We start from the raw sequence: 11,773 nt of genomic DNA, 5'->3' as shown, positions 1-11,773 counted from the left end.
TCATGAGTCTGAAGGGGTTAATCTGACAGGTCTGATCCAGTCCCAGCTGTGTATGTGCTATCTAATTTCCTCCTAAGGTTGTGTTTGTGTGCAGCATTTTTGGGTTTTGATCCAAAATGCTGCATTTTCCTTCAGAAGTTGCCTCCCAAGTCTGGCCAGCTGGCTGAGCTCTGGTATGGAAATCAAGCTGGGTAGGTTGCTCCACATAGTTCCAATTGTAAGAGTTGGGAAGTTTTGTAAAAGCCCTTTGGGGCTACTTTGGGTGGAGAAAGGACCCATGAACAAACTGTTTAGATTTGTTCCAGAGGGCTTAGCTAACAGATGTTGGCTGGGTCCCTACTTTGAGGTGGGTTTATTGCATATTCATGAGCTGACCTTTTGAGCCACTTCCAATTCAGGGAGGGCGTACATCTACATTTTGTTTGCAGGATTTGGACTATAAAAGTTGGGGTTTATTATCTCAAGTCCTTTCTGTCTTCTGAAACCCTTCCATGTTCAGTCTGCACCTGCTCTGGGGTGGCTTACAACCTCCCAGTTTATTTAGGCAATTACTGTCTTCCAAGGTAGAGTCACCAGGGTATGCCGGGGAGAAATGACATTCTAAATTGAGAGGCTCTCACACACTTGCAAGATGATAATTTGTCTGTAACAAAACTCCTCATTAGAATACTGTTAATTTCCTTTCTGTGACAATTATAGCACAGCACTAGCTCATATATGCAATTGCAGAGATATTTCCCTGAAAAAAAAACCACTAGTGAAAAACAGTCCTTAGAGGAGAAAAATGAACTTGTAATTTTGCAGCAATTTCCCACTTTAGGGGGAGTTTGGTGTTGAGGTAAGGAGTTTTGGGGGTTCTCCCTGTTGCTGATTGCATTCATGTTAGACTTCACATTTGGCATTTTCCCACTAGCATCTGGAATCAGAGATGATACAGTCCCCAACTGAGTGGAACCTGTTACCCCTGAAATTCAGCTCATTTATTCTCTCTTTACTTTAAAAACTTGCTTCCCTCTTCCCTACAGACATCTTTAAATGACTGCTGTTTCTTTCTGTTGGCATAGCATATTTTTGCTTATCCATCTGTTTTGAAGTTTTGATGAGGTTTAGTTTTTCAATCAAAAAGAGATTGTTTGTATAATCGTTGCTTAGTGCCTGGAATATTTTGGCAGGAGTGGTGTTAGTATGAGTGAAGTGGGTTAGTGCTTCTCAGAAGTTCTGGATTTGGTATCCTGTTCTTATGCTTCAGGAGAGCAGGCTGGACAAGCTCTAGACCAGCGAGAAATGGCTCAAGGAATTACCTTTAAATGTGCAGAAGATCTGCTCTGTTTCACCGATGTCATTAAGGGGACAGAAGCCCTCCTCTTCATCAGTGGCACTGAAGACCTCAGAAGAGCTTTTATTTTGTTGTCATTTTCCTACTTGAATCCTGAGATAGAAAAGTTCTGTTCAGGTTCAAGGGTCCTGGTTTTACTTCTCTGCTGTATGCTCTGCTACTGCAGGATGGAAGATCCTGCTCCTTTTCCAGAGGTATTCTAGCTGGATTTGTTATAATATTTGTTGTTGTGGTTGGTTTTTAAACAAATTGTAGAGAAAAGAGGGACTTCCAGCTTGGTTCTGTACTCGTGCCTGAGGTGTCTCTGATCTGGTACTGGAGCTTTTCATCAAGAAAACCTGGCCTGTGGTGCTGGACTCAGCTCTGCCTCTGTGTTCTGTCTGGCTTTTAACAGAAAGCAGAGGCACTGGCACCATGTGGATCAGCCTGGCTCTGCCTGCCCTTCCCCCTTGCCAACCTGCTATTTCTGTACTAGATTGGAGGAAGCTAAAACTGCTGGATTTTTGCCGGCAGTCAAGGCATTCCTCAAGTTCCTAATCCAGGCTCCAGATGGTTAAGTTGCCCATCCTGACATATAGGAACAATTATGGCAAAAGACGTAAAACCGCACACCAGCCCCTCACGGTGAGACTCCGGGACGCAGAAGTCGTCTGCAGAGAGCCCCGACGAACCGGCACTTCTGGTCACCTGTCCGCGGGCAGGAGGGCAGGGCTGGAACCGGCCGGGCCCCGCCGCAGGGGCTGCCCGGTGCCGGCCATGGCCGAGCCTCCGAGGGTCGCCCCTTGGGAGGAGGTGCCGGCCGTGGGCAAGGGCCACCCGGCGCTGCTCCCCCCGCCGCCGCCCAGCCCGCATCCTCGGACGTGCCGCAGCTCCGGGCTCTGCCTCCGAGAGCCCCCGGGGCTCCCCCGCGCCGGGAAGGGCGGACCCCCGTCCCCGGGAGATGGCTCGGGGGAGGCGCCGGCCGTGCCCGGGCCGGGGGCACCGCCCGGCCACAGGGGCGGGAGGCGGGGAGGGGTCACTGCCCTGGCCGGAGCACGGCCGCCGGGATGCCGTCCGCCGGCGCTGCCCGCGCTTATTGGATGTTCCCTGGATGGAGGATTTCCTCCCCTCCCGGCTGCGGGAGTCATGAAGGCAGGCTCGGCTGCGCTTGAAAGTTTGCCAAGCAGCAGCTAGGTTTAATTTCTTTAAGGATCTGGGGAGAAGGGGGGGGGGGCGGGGGCTGGAGGGGGGACCGTTTCCAAGCATGGGAGACAAGCTGCCGGAGCCTCACGCCAGCCCTTCCCCTGCTGTGGCTGCCAGCTCGGAGGCGGAAGAAATCGAGGTGCTGGACTCCGAGGATGTCCTACCTATGGCCGCAGAGGATGTAAGTTTCCTTTGCTCGGTATCTTCCCCCCTCTCCCCCGGGCCGGGTTAATCGGCTCAAGCTATTCATAGCTGAAGCCCGGGATGGGGACAGGAGTGGAGCCGGTGATCCTGCGGGGCGAGGGAAAGACGCCGTCCCCGCCGCCTTCCCGCCGCCCTACGCGCCCCCCGCCGCTGGGTGTCTGCGGGCTCCAGCAGCCACCGGGCTGGCTCCGTCTCCGGGGCCGCAGCTCCCGGCCCAGGAAGCCCCGGCGGCCCGTACGGGCTCCCGGTTCGCTGGGTGCCCGCGTCCGGCGGGGAGATGCCGGTGGGTTGCGGCTGGCCGGGCAGGGGCAGCGGACTGCTCACAAACGCGACTCTGGAGCCTGGTGAGGGGCTGACGCCTTGGCTTGAGGGGCCGCCAGGGGACAGAGAGCTTCTCCAGAGTCACAGCCACCCGGAGGGTGACAGATGCGAAATACTCCCGCTCTCGGGAGCTGCCCTCTCTTCCAGTCCCCGAGCAACAAACAGTCGAGCAAGTTTTGTCCTCGGCTTGACAGGGCTGATGGCGTCTCTCCACCCTCCGAGCTCTGATGGCACGTGAGGGTGGGATAACTTGGCACCGGCTCTCTGCCCACCCAGCCCAGAAGGACGCGAAGGGGTCCTGCGCGCTCCAAATCTGCTCCTGCTATGCTGAGCGACAGTGCCTGCAGAGCTGAGGCAGTTGTTCTGCAGCTGCCGGACCCGGAGGCAGGAGCTCGCCGTGCACCTGTCTGGGAGGGAGTGAACGTGAGAGATCCTGCATTCCTGGTGCATCTCAGGACTGTTCACAGCTCTCCTTCCCAGCAAACTGGGCTGGGATGAGAACTGCAAAGTGTCTGCTCAGTGTGCAGCGGTAAGTGCAGGGTCTGTTCCTGCCTGCGAGACATAAAGTAGAGATACTAAATGTTTTTCTGAAGCGGGCTCTGGCTCGGGTCTTGCACCAGTATGAAAGGGACGCTTGGGAGCTGAGCCTCCATCAATGGCGCATCCCCTCGGCCCTCTATCTTTTTGACGCTGCTGGAGGAAGCCACCCGGGCATGCTTCGGGACAGAGCCTGCTCTTCACCCCCCAGCCCTTCCTTCTGAATCACCTAGAATTCGGTTGCTGTTGGATTTTCCTCCCAGAGGGTACCGGAGGAAGTGCAGCTGCTTGCTGGAGCTGCATTCCCCAGTCTGTATTCCTGAGCACAGTGCAGTAAGGAGGAAGCATGTGATGCAGTTTGACCTCTGCTACAACACTGCCAGACAGTCCTAAGAGGAGATGACTGACTCAGGGGCGTGTGTAGCTTTGACTTGGAAAGGGTGGCATTTCAGGAGCTTTCACAGTCCAGGTTTCCAAATCCCAGTACTTGCTGAAATCAGACTGTGACCTTTTCTTCTCTGACAAATTTTTTGCTTGTCTGGATGGTCCTACAAGAAAGATTTCCTGTTGTGATACACGTGGGCCCCTTGGAGTTGTTCCATTCTCTACAAAAACGTATCCATTAGCAATTCAATCCTGCCAGGGGGCCCAGGAGATGCTGAAGTGCTGAGTGCCTGGCAGGATTGGGCTCCTAGGACAGGAGTTGTCCCTGGTGAAGTCTAGATCTAGTCTAGAAGTTCTCATCCCAGTTCCACAGCTTCCTTGGTGCTTGACCTTGAGGTAGGACAGCTTGGGTCAGATCCAGCTCGCAGTGTCTCACCATTATTTGCATTGTTATTTGACTCTGGTACCTTGTTTTCTATAATCAACAAAACTAAAGCCTGCAGCTGCACTGGTTATGGGAAGCTGCTGAGACCTGGCTGTAGATGATGTGACAGAAGCCTGAGGTATCATGTATCATCTGCAAGTCAGAAAAGCAGGAAGTGGTGTAAATGCCCTCCTTCTCCTCCGCCAAGATTTCCTGCTGAAACAAGCAGGCTATAGAGCATCATCTCTGAAAACTTCAACTGGTCTGTGCTACTCTGTGCCCCCTGAGACCAGACTGGGGGTTGATTTTGTGTTGTTATTACATCTGAAAGCCTGATGGAAGCTCTCTGGCTTGGCCAGGAAGAACTGACACAAGGTCAGTTCTTTATGTGTTATTAACCACAAAAATATAACACAGTGGAGGTCTGTCACAGCCTTGACAGTGTGTAACAGCTCAGCTGTGATGTCATTGCAGCTCTCAGAGCAGCATTCCATAAAGCCAGGATTCAGGCAGTCCCAAAGTGTCTGGTTAAAGTGCTGGGCTGATTTATGATGATAAATGGGAGCTTATAAATGGAGAGAGACATGGGGAGGAGGGGAGCTAACAACTTAAGCAATGAAAAGGAATTCAGTGGCCTGATATCCCACTGTCTCTCCAGTCAATTCTGCATTAGATTTTCCTACCATGTAAAAGGAAATGTTCTTCCAGGACTAGGTAAGACTCTTACCAGACTTCTGCTTTGCTAATAGCACTGTGAGGAGATTTGCTTCTAAGAATCTGATGTTTGTTGTTTTACTCAATTTGTTTTTCTCTGGGAAGGGGAGTGAGGCAGAAAAAAGATGTGCTGAACAGCACTTCAGACAATGGAGCTGGAAATGAGCAAATGTTCAAACGTTTCTGGGGATCCTAAGCCAGTGGTTACCCCAGTGCTGCCCCATGGAAGTTGCTGTCTTCTCAACTGGCCCCTAAATCCAGGATACATGAGAGAGAGCCTTAAACAATTCATTAGGAATTTCCTCTGTTCCGTGGGACAGTGAGGCAGCAGTCTGGGTCGGGGAGGTGACTTGACATCAGTCTCTCTACAAAGCATAAATCAGAGCCAGTTTCCAGTTTATTTTTTCTGTTTCCAAGTGACAAGGACTTGTGGAGTGTTCACATGGTTGTGAGCATTGAAGTGGAGCGTCCTCCTATACAGCATTTTTAAGGCAGATCTGATAGAACAAAAGATGTGGGGTAAATCCTTGCAATGGGCTCTCTCCAGCCTTCCACCCTCCCACCTTGCACAAGAGGAATTACCTGTTTTTCAGATGTGGACATGTGAGGTTCAGAGAACTGATGGGTTATCAAAGAGCCTGCAGAAAGCCAGAGTCAGAAGCAGGCATCAGATGGGGCTCTTACAACCCAGCAAGGCAGTTGATTGGTCAGTGTTGGGCCACAGGATCTCAGAAAGTGATCTGGAAAAACATTGCTAATTCCTCCCTTCCCTCAATATACACAGAGCTTTCGTGATCCCTCTGAGTAAAAACTCCTTTTTTCCTTGCTTGCCTGCAAATAGACAAAGTGGGAGAAAACAGAATTACCCTGTGAATGTTTCGAGTTCATCCTAATTTGGATTTGTAAATGAAAACTGTTCTCCCTGTGTTTGGTAGATTCCCCTGCCTCCCCCTCTGGAAGGGTAAGGTGATTCTGGGATGAAGAAGGATGTTGGAAATGGCATTAAATCATTTGGTTATTTCTCTGTTAGAATATACTTCTACAGTTTACTGCATGTTAATGTCATTGCTCTGATACCTTCTTTTTATTCTTTTTCCTCCCTTATGCATTGCCTCTCAGCACTGGAAAGCCCTATTTGATCAGGTATGTGAACAACTGATATATTGTCTCTGTCTTGTGAGCAAAGAGCCCAACCTCTGGTTAATTTCCTCTATACTGGCTTTTCCCTGCATTTAAAATACAGCCTAAGAGTAATGTGCTCCATGCTCCCAGTTCCCAGGATGCTGGTATGCTAGTCATAATTATCACAGCTGCTTTGGGCCTTTCTCTCAGTTCCTCTTCAGAGTAGCCAGGGACAGGAGTGAGCCCATCCCTGGCAGCACAGGGGCTGAGCCAAGGTGCTGCAGCAGGTGCTCTGTTTGCTGCCAATTGTGCTGTCCTTGCTTAAAGGATCTTCTACTCTTTCAGGCGGGCAGACTAAGACCTGTAAAACCGGCACTGTGTTCTTTGAAATGGCTCCCCAAGTGCTAAACTGACTTCTGCAGGGTTACATCATCCAGGGAGGACCTGCTGCTTTAGACTTGCAGAGGATTAGCAAAGAATCTGCTTCTGTACCAAAGACTGTGGTAGTGTCAGATAAATGCCTTGGGTCAGATCTGTAGCCAGCTGAAATGAGCACAGCTCTGAAGAGCTTCGAGCTACAGCTGCTGAGATTTTGAGTTGTGGGTTCTAGTTTGTAAATTATGCTTTTAGCTGCTTTCACTGACACATTTGCTTTGTGGTATCCCTTCCATCTGCCAGGTTGAAATGTGTAGCAGCTATAAACACAGGTATTTTTCTAGGGTTGACTTGCTTCTAAACTGCAGCACTCTCTTGATGTCATAAACTTTTATGCTGTTGTGCATGCATGCAAATGTCACCTTCTGTAAGGGAGCTTGCTCTGACGCTGGAATCATCCTGGCAATAAAGTTCGGATGGGATTTCATCCCTGCTTTATGAGGCAATAATCTCGCCCCTGTGTTTGGCTGAACTACAAAGCCAAAAGCTGTGGCGTAGCCTGCGAAAGGATGTCCTTGGTACCCTGGGGGTCCTGTTATCATTCAGCTATTAACTGGGGCTGCTTGTTCTGATGAGTGTTCATTTATACCCGGTTAGACGTGACCAGCTGCTATTCCACGTGTCTGGACTGCAGCACGTTGGCTGTGTTACAGTCAGCCGGCACCTGGGAGCTGGGTATTGTGATTGTTGATCACACCTAAATCGTGTGGTGTGTTTGAATTTGCTGGGGCTCGTAGGGGATGCTGCCGCTGAAAAGGTGGATGCACAATAAATTGCTTGTGGTCTGGGCTGAATGTTTGTTCCAGCCACTTTGAATTCTTCTGTCTCCAACACTGGCCTTAATTTGGAGTCTTATTCTACAAGCATCCTTTGAAGTCACCTGAGTCCTTGTGGGACGGGGCTGTTGGCGGGTAGCTACCTCAGGCTCAAAGAGAGGAATTTGTAGTTTCCCATTGGACTTGCTTGAAGAGTAGATGAGGGGTTTTCCTGCTTTTTTTTTATTTTTAAGGGAAGGGAAAGTTTGACTGTTGGATTTACAGAACATTAGCCCAGTAACAATGGAACGGGCTGCAAAGGCAGACCTTCGATAATTAGCTATGTTTCAATTAGGTCTGCAGCTGAATTTTAAACCTTGTCTGTAAGGCTTTATTATGAGAGCGAATGCAACCTGTGACAACTATACATAAGTCCTGAATAAATCAATAATGTCCTTGTTGCCTGCGGGCAAAGCTGACGTCTTCCTGGAGCATTATATCAGCAAAGCAATGCAATTAGTCCTGCAGTGAATTGCAAGATGCTGTTTGTCGTGGAACAAGGTTGCTATTCCCAGCAGCAATGTGCTAAGAGGAGAGGGGAGCATTTTGTTTAGCTCTGATTGGCATCCATGTGAAACATGAGGACAGTCTTAATAACTAGAGAATGCCTGTGTGTTGGCACTGGGAACAGTTGCAGCTCTCCCTGGGAGTCAGGACCTGGCTTGGAGGTGTACTTGGAGTGAAAATGGGTGGCCCCGGGTGCATGTGCATTTGTGACTCATGGGGTGGGACTGAGGTTTGAGAGCCATCCTCTCAGCTGAGACACGTGGACCTCTGCACTCACCACCTCCCAGGAGAGCAAGAGAAGGCTCTGGAGAAAGCGTTAGAGCAGTTGGGAATTTACAGGCTGGGAGTCTGCAAGTGCCTTATTGGTGTTATACTCCATCATCCCAGAAAACTGTGAAGGAGAGGTCAGTGCACACACACAGAGCCTTTGAGAGGGGAAAGAAATTATTATTAATGCTTGCTTTTTTTTTTTTTTCCCCTCTGAGGAGGTATTTTAAAAATTTTTATTTAAGTTTACTGACAAAAAAAGCGGCAGGTTTCTGTTTAGACATACAAAATTTAAGGGGTTTGGTTTTTTTATTATCCCCTCCCAACTTAAATTAAAAATTCAAAACTTCTTGATGGAAAAATTGCTGCTCAGCCATAAAGCAATGCTTTTTGCTTCGTTATTTTGGGAGAGAGGAGTGACTGACCATGTGTTCTGGAGGAATTTTTTATTTGTTTTGATCCAGCTCTAGTCTGCCACACTGGGAACTATCAGTGACTCAAGCCAAGATCTTCAGCCACTTGCAGATTCTTTTTAAGAAGTAACAGAACTTAAATTTGACAAAAAGTCAGACCCAGAACTGCTTCCTAGGCTTTGAGGTTCAAAGAAGCCCCTCCCTGGACAAAATCCTGACTACACTGAAGCAAGTACCAAAATTCCTCCTGGATTTAGTGCGGTCAGCACTTCACCCAGAGCTGGGGAACAGCTAGACTCACAGCTCTTCAGTGCTGCAGCCAGCCAGTTACAGTTCAGCTGCTGCCTCATGCTGTGCTTGCAAGATGTGGTTTTTATTACGAGACCATGGCCCGCGGGCAGCTCTAACTCACTTTTATATGGGAACTTTTATAGGGATTTATACATTTATTTATTGTGCTCATAAACACCCTCCACCCCCACATACACATTAGCTCCGCATCTGCTGCCGTCTGCAGAGCCTGCACCATTGCTGCGTGCTCTGTGCTGTCTCCGTGTAGAATCTGAGCAGAGCAAGCTCTCTCCATCCCTCTGCAATCACCTGGGGTTTTCTTCATTTGTTTTCAGTGGCCAAAGCCCCATTTTTTTGGTTAATTTTCTGGTAAAGTTAAAAATGTGACAATCCCAGGAGCAGCTGCTGACAGTTTCCTGCTTCTCTGTGCTAATAAGATCCGTTAATTGCCTTGCACTCAGACATGAGAACATCTCTTAGTCCTTGCTGAAGCCAAGCTGCCTGATGGTTGGAGACTGACTCTGCAGATGAGTATCCTGAGGGGCTGCTCCTGCGTTGCTATGTCCTCTCTAGGGCTTCAGGTGCGGTTCTTTGTCTCCATGTCCCCAGTGCCCCTGCTTTGGCAGTGACTGCAGCTCATTGGTGTTATCCGGCCCTTGGCTGGGCTGGGTGAAAGGGGCTATCTAGGACGACAGTGTTTGTTCTTGGGATAGACCTGCCTTCTGAAGGTGGCTTTTAACCTTGTTAGATGTCAAGAGCTTGTATCATCTTCTCTGTTTCCCCATCCCCATGGCTGCTGAGATTCTGAGGGTTAATTAGCATTATCAGCGCTCACCATGGAGTTCTCACTTCTTCTTACCCATACCCTGGTTTGTAGTCATGACAACAAACTTGTTTTAAATAGACACAAAACTCTCCAAAAAGACCCTCCTCACCGGTTCAACACCTTGATCCTATTGCTTGTCAATCCAGGTTGTGTTTTTGTTGCAGCTGCTTTAGAAATCCTAGATTCCTTCCTGAGAATTGTATGTGGGTGTGATGGCAACAGATGAACAGAGTTTATGGGGAATGCAGAGGGATGCCAAGTTACCCAGTCTGTGTAGGCAGCTAATGGAAAACTTGAGCTCAGAAACAAGGCTGTAGAGGTAGATATTCACTTGCCAGGAAGAGTTCAGTTGCTGACACTACCAGCAGTGGGTGCAGCTGAACCTGCTCTGCCATGGTCTCATAAAACATTAAAATATGCTTTAAAATATGCTGACTTTGCAGCTGCCGTAAATCCAGGGCTGGTTCCTGCACGATTGAAATTGCAGAGAGATCCATAAAATTGGGGCAGCTATTATCATGGTTGGTGGTAACCAAGAAAGGGAATTATTTTGAACTTAATGATCTTTTATGTTAACTGTCCCTTTTCTCTGGGTACCCTTTAGCACAGGCAGGCAGAGCTATTTCCCACACTGTAAAAGAAATTCCAGTTTGTTTACTGGGGCACTGTTGAGCTAAACATGACCCTTCACTTTGAAAACTTTCCCTGCCTATTGTTGCTGGCAAACCTCTGCCAGTTGTGGCTGCAAGACCTCTCCAGGCAGGTCTCACTGAGCTGTAGACAGTGGTTTGTGCCTTGAGATTTCACATCTTTCTCTGACAAACAACTTGTGTCTCACCTCTGGTTTGTTGGATCACTGGGAACAGGTGGAGCACAAACTGCAATATAAGGAATAGGAAATGATGGCAGTGATAGTGGCAGTATAGGCAGAAGGGTTGAGCCCAGGGTTGTATTAACCTTCAAGTCCTTGCATGAATTTTGGACTATTTCTGCCTTTTTAGTGTTCATTGGGACATCTGTCCACATTTAAATGGAGTGGTGCTGCAAAGAGGAGGCTATGGGAACTGGGATGAGGAAATAGTCATCGACTTGTTACTTCATCTGCTAAGGTGACTGAGGAGTCTGAGGTGCTGGTGGGAAGACTGTCCATGGTGATAACAGATTAGCATCCAGGCCCTAAACCAGCGTCTGCCTTGTCTGCCATATCAGACGCTTCTGAGAGCATGACAAGAAATGTGTCCCCTTCTCCCCCTCCACCAAGCTGTGCATTGTAAAGGGGAGAGACATTTTAATATCTACAAGGGTCTCTTGGCAATGCACAGAGGGGGTTCTGCATCTGCCCCATGCCTTGAAGTCTAATCTCATTTACAGTTGTCAGCGTGGGCTGCTGGAAGAGATGAAAGGCAGAGGACAAGGAGGGAGAATAGATTAGTCTCGAGCAGAGGGCACTGGGAGTGCATCTGCCTCTGCCCCGGTACCTTCAGGAGGGGCGGCAATAACAGCTGGGCATGTGTCATCTGCTGCTCTTTGAGGCACCCAGCCATGGAGCACACGATTAATATCTCAAGGGGCTGGGCTTTTGTGAGTGATAAAGCCCTGGGATTTAGGCCGGGCTCTCAGGACTTTTCTCTGAGCAACACCATCACTTTACATTTCTCAAGTGGTGTTGTGGTGGCAGTGAGCTGCTGTCTATGGCCACAATGCTTCCCTTTCTCCTCTCTCCCCAAACTGGGCTGACCTTTGTCATACAGCATTAACCCTTTGACTCCTCCACTTTGGGTTATGGGGTTGGGGAAAAAAAAGAGTCCCTTCAAATTCATTGCCCTGTGGACAGCCTTGAAAGCAAGAAGGGGCTGTTAGGAGCTGTTTCTGCTGGAGATTGGTTTGCTGATGCCCTCTGGATTATCAACTCCTCTCTGCCTTCAGGCAGAGGCTTTTTTGAATACAGCCTGGGAAAGGGGAGGGGAATTTATCCTTCCCTCAGTCAAGGAGGGA

The 11,773-nt window shown here is 49.1% G+C and overlaps 1 protein-coding gene across 3 annotated transcripts in view; it reads left to right on the top strand.

Moving 5' to 3' along the window:
• Window positions 1–2,561: 2,561 nt before the first annotated feature.
• Window positions 2,562–11,773, top strand: part of RHBDL3 (rhomboid like 3) — a 73,162-nt gene continuing 63,950 nt past the window's right edge. Inside the window, exons 1-2 of one of the 3 annotated variants that reach the window (XM_032128912.1) lie at window positions 2,562–2,699; window positions 6,222–6,245. In XM_032128912.1, coding sequence (XP_031984803.1) covers window positions 2,580–2,699; window positions 6,222–6,245 — 144 coding nt within the window. In that variant the 5' untranslated portion in view covers window positions 2,562–2,579. Of the gene's footprint in view, window positions 2,700–3,485; window positions 3,573–6,221; window positions 6,246–11,773 lie in introns of those variants that run through there. The other 2 variants (XM_032128914.1, XM_032128913.1) reach the window with 2 other exon arrangements.

The sequence above is a fragment of the Corvus moneduloides genome, chromosome 19 (assembly GCF_009650955.1).
Source record: "Corvus moneduloides isolate bCorMon1 chromosome 19, bCorMon1.pri, whole genome shotgun sequence".
NCBI lineage: Eukaryota > Metazoa > Chordata > Aves > Passeriformes > Corvidae > Corvus > Corvus moneduloides.
This window is presented reverse-complemented; position numbering and strand designations above follow the sequence as displayed.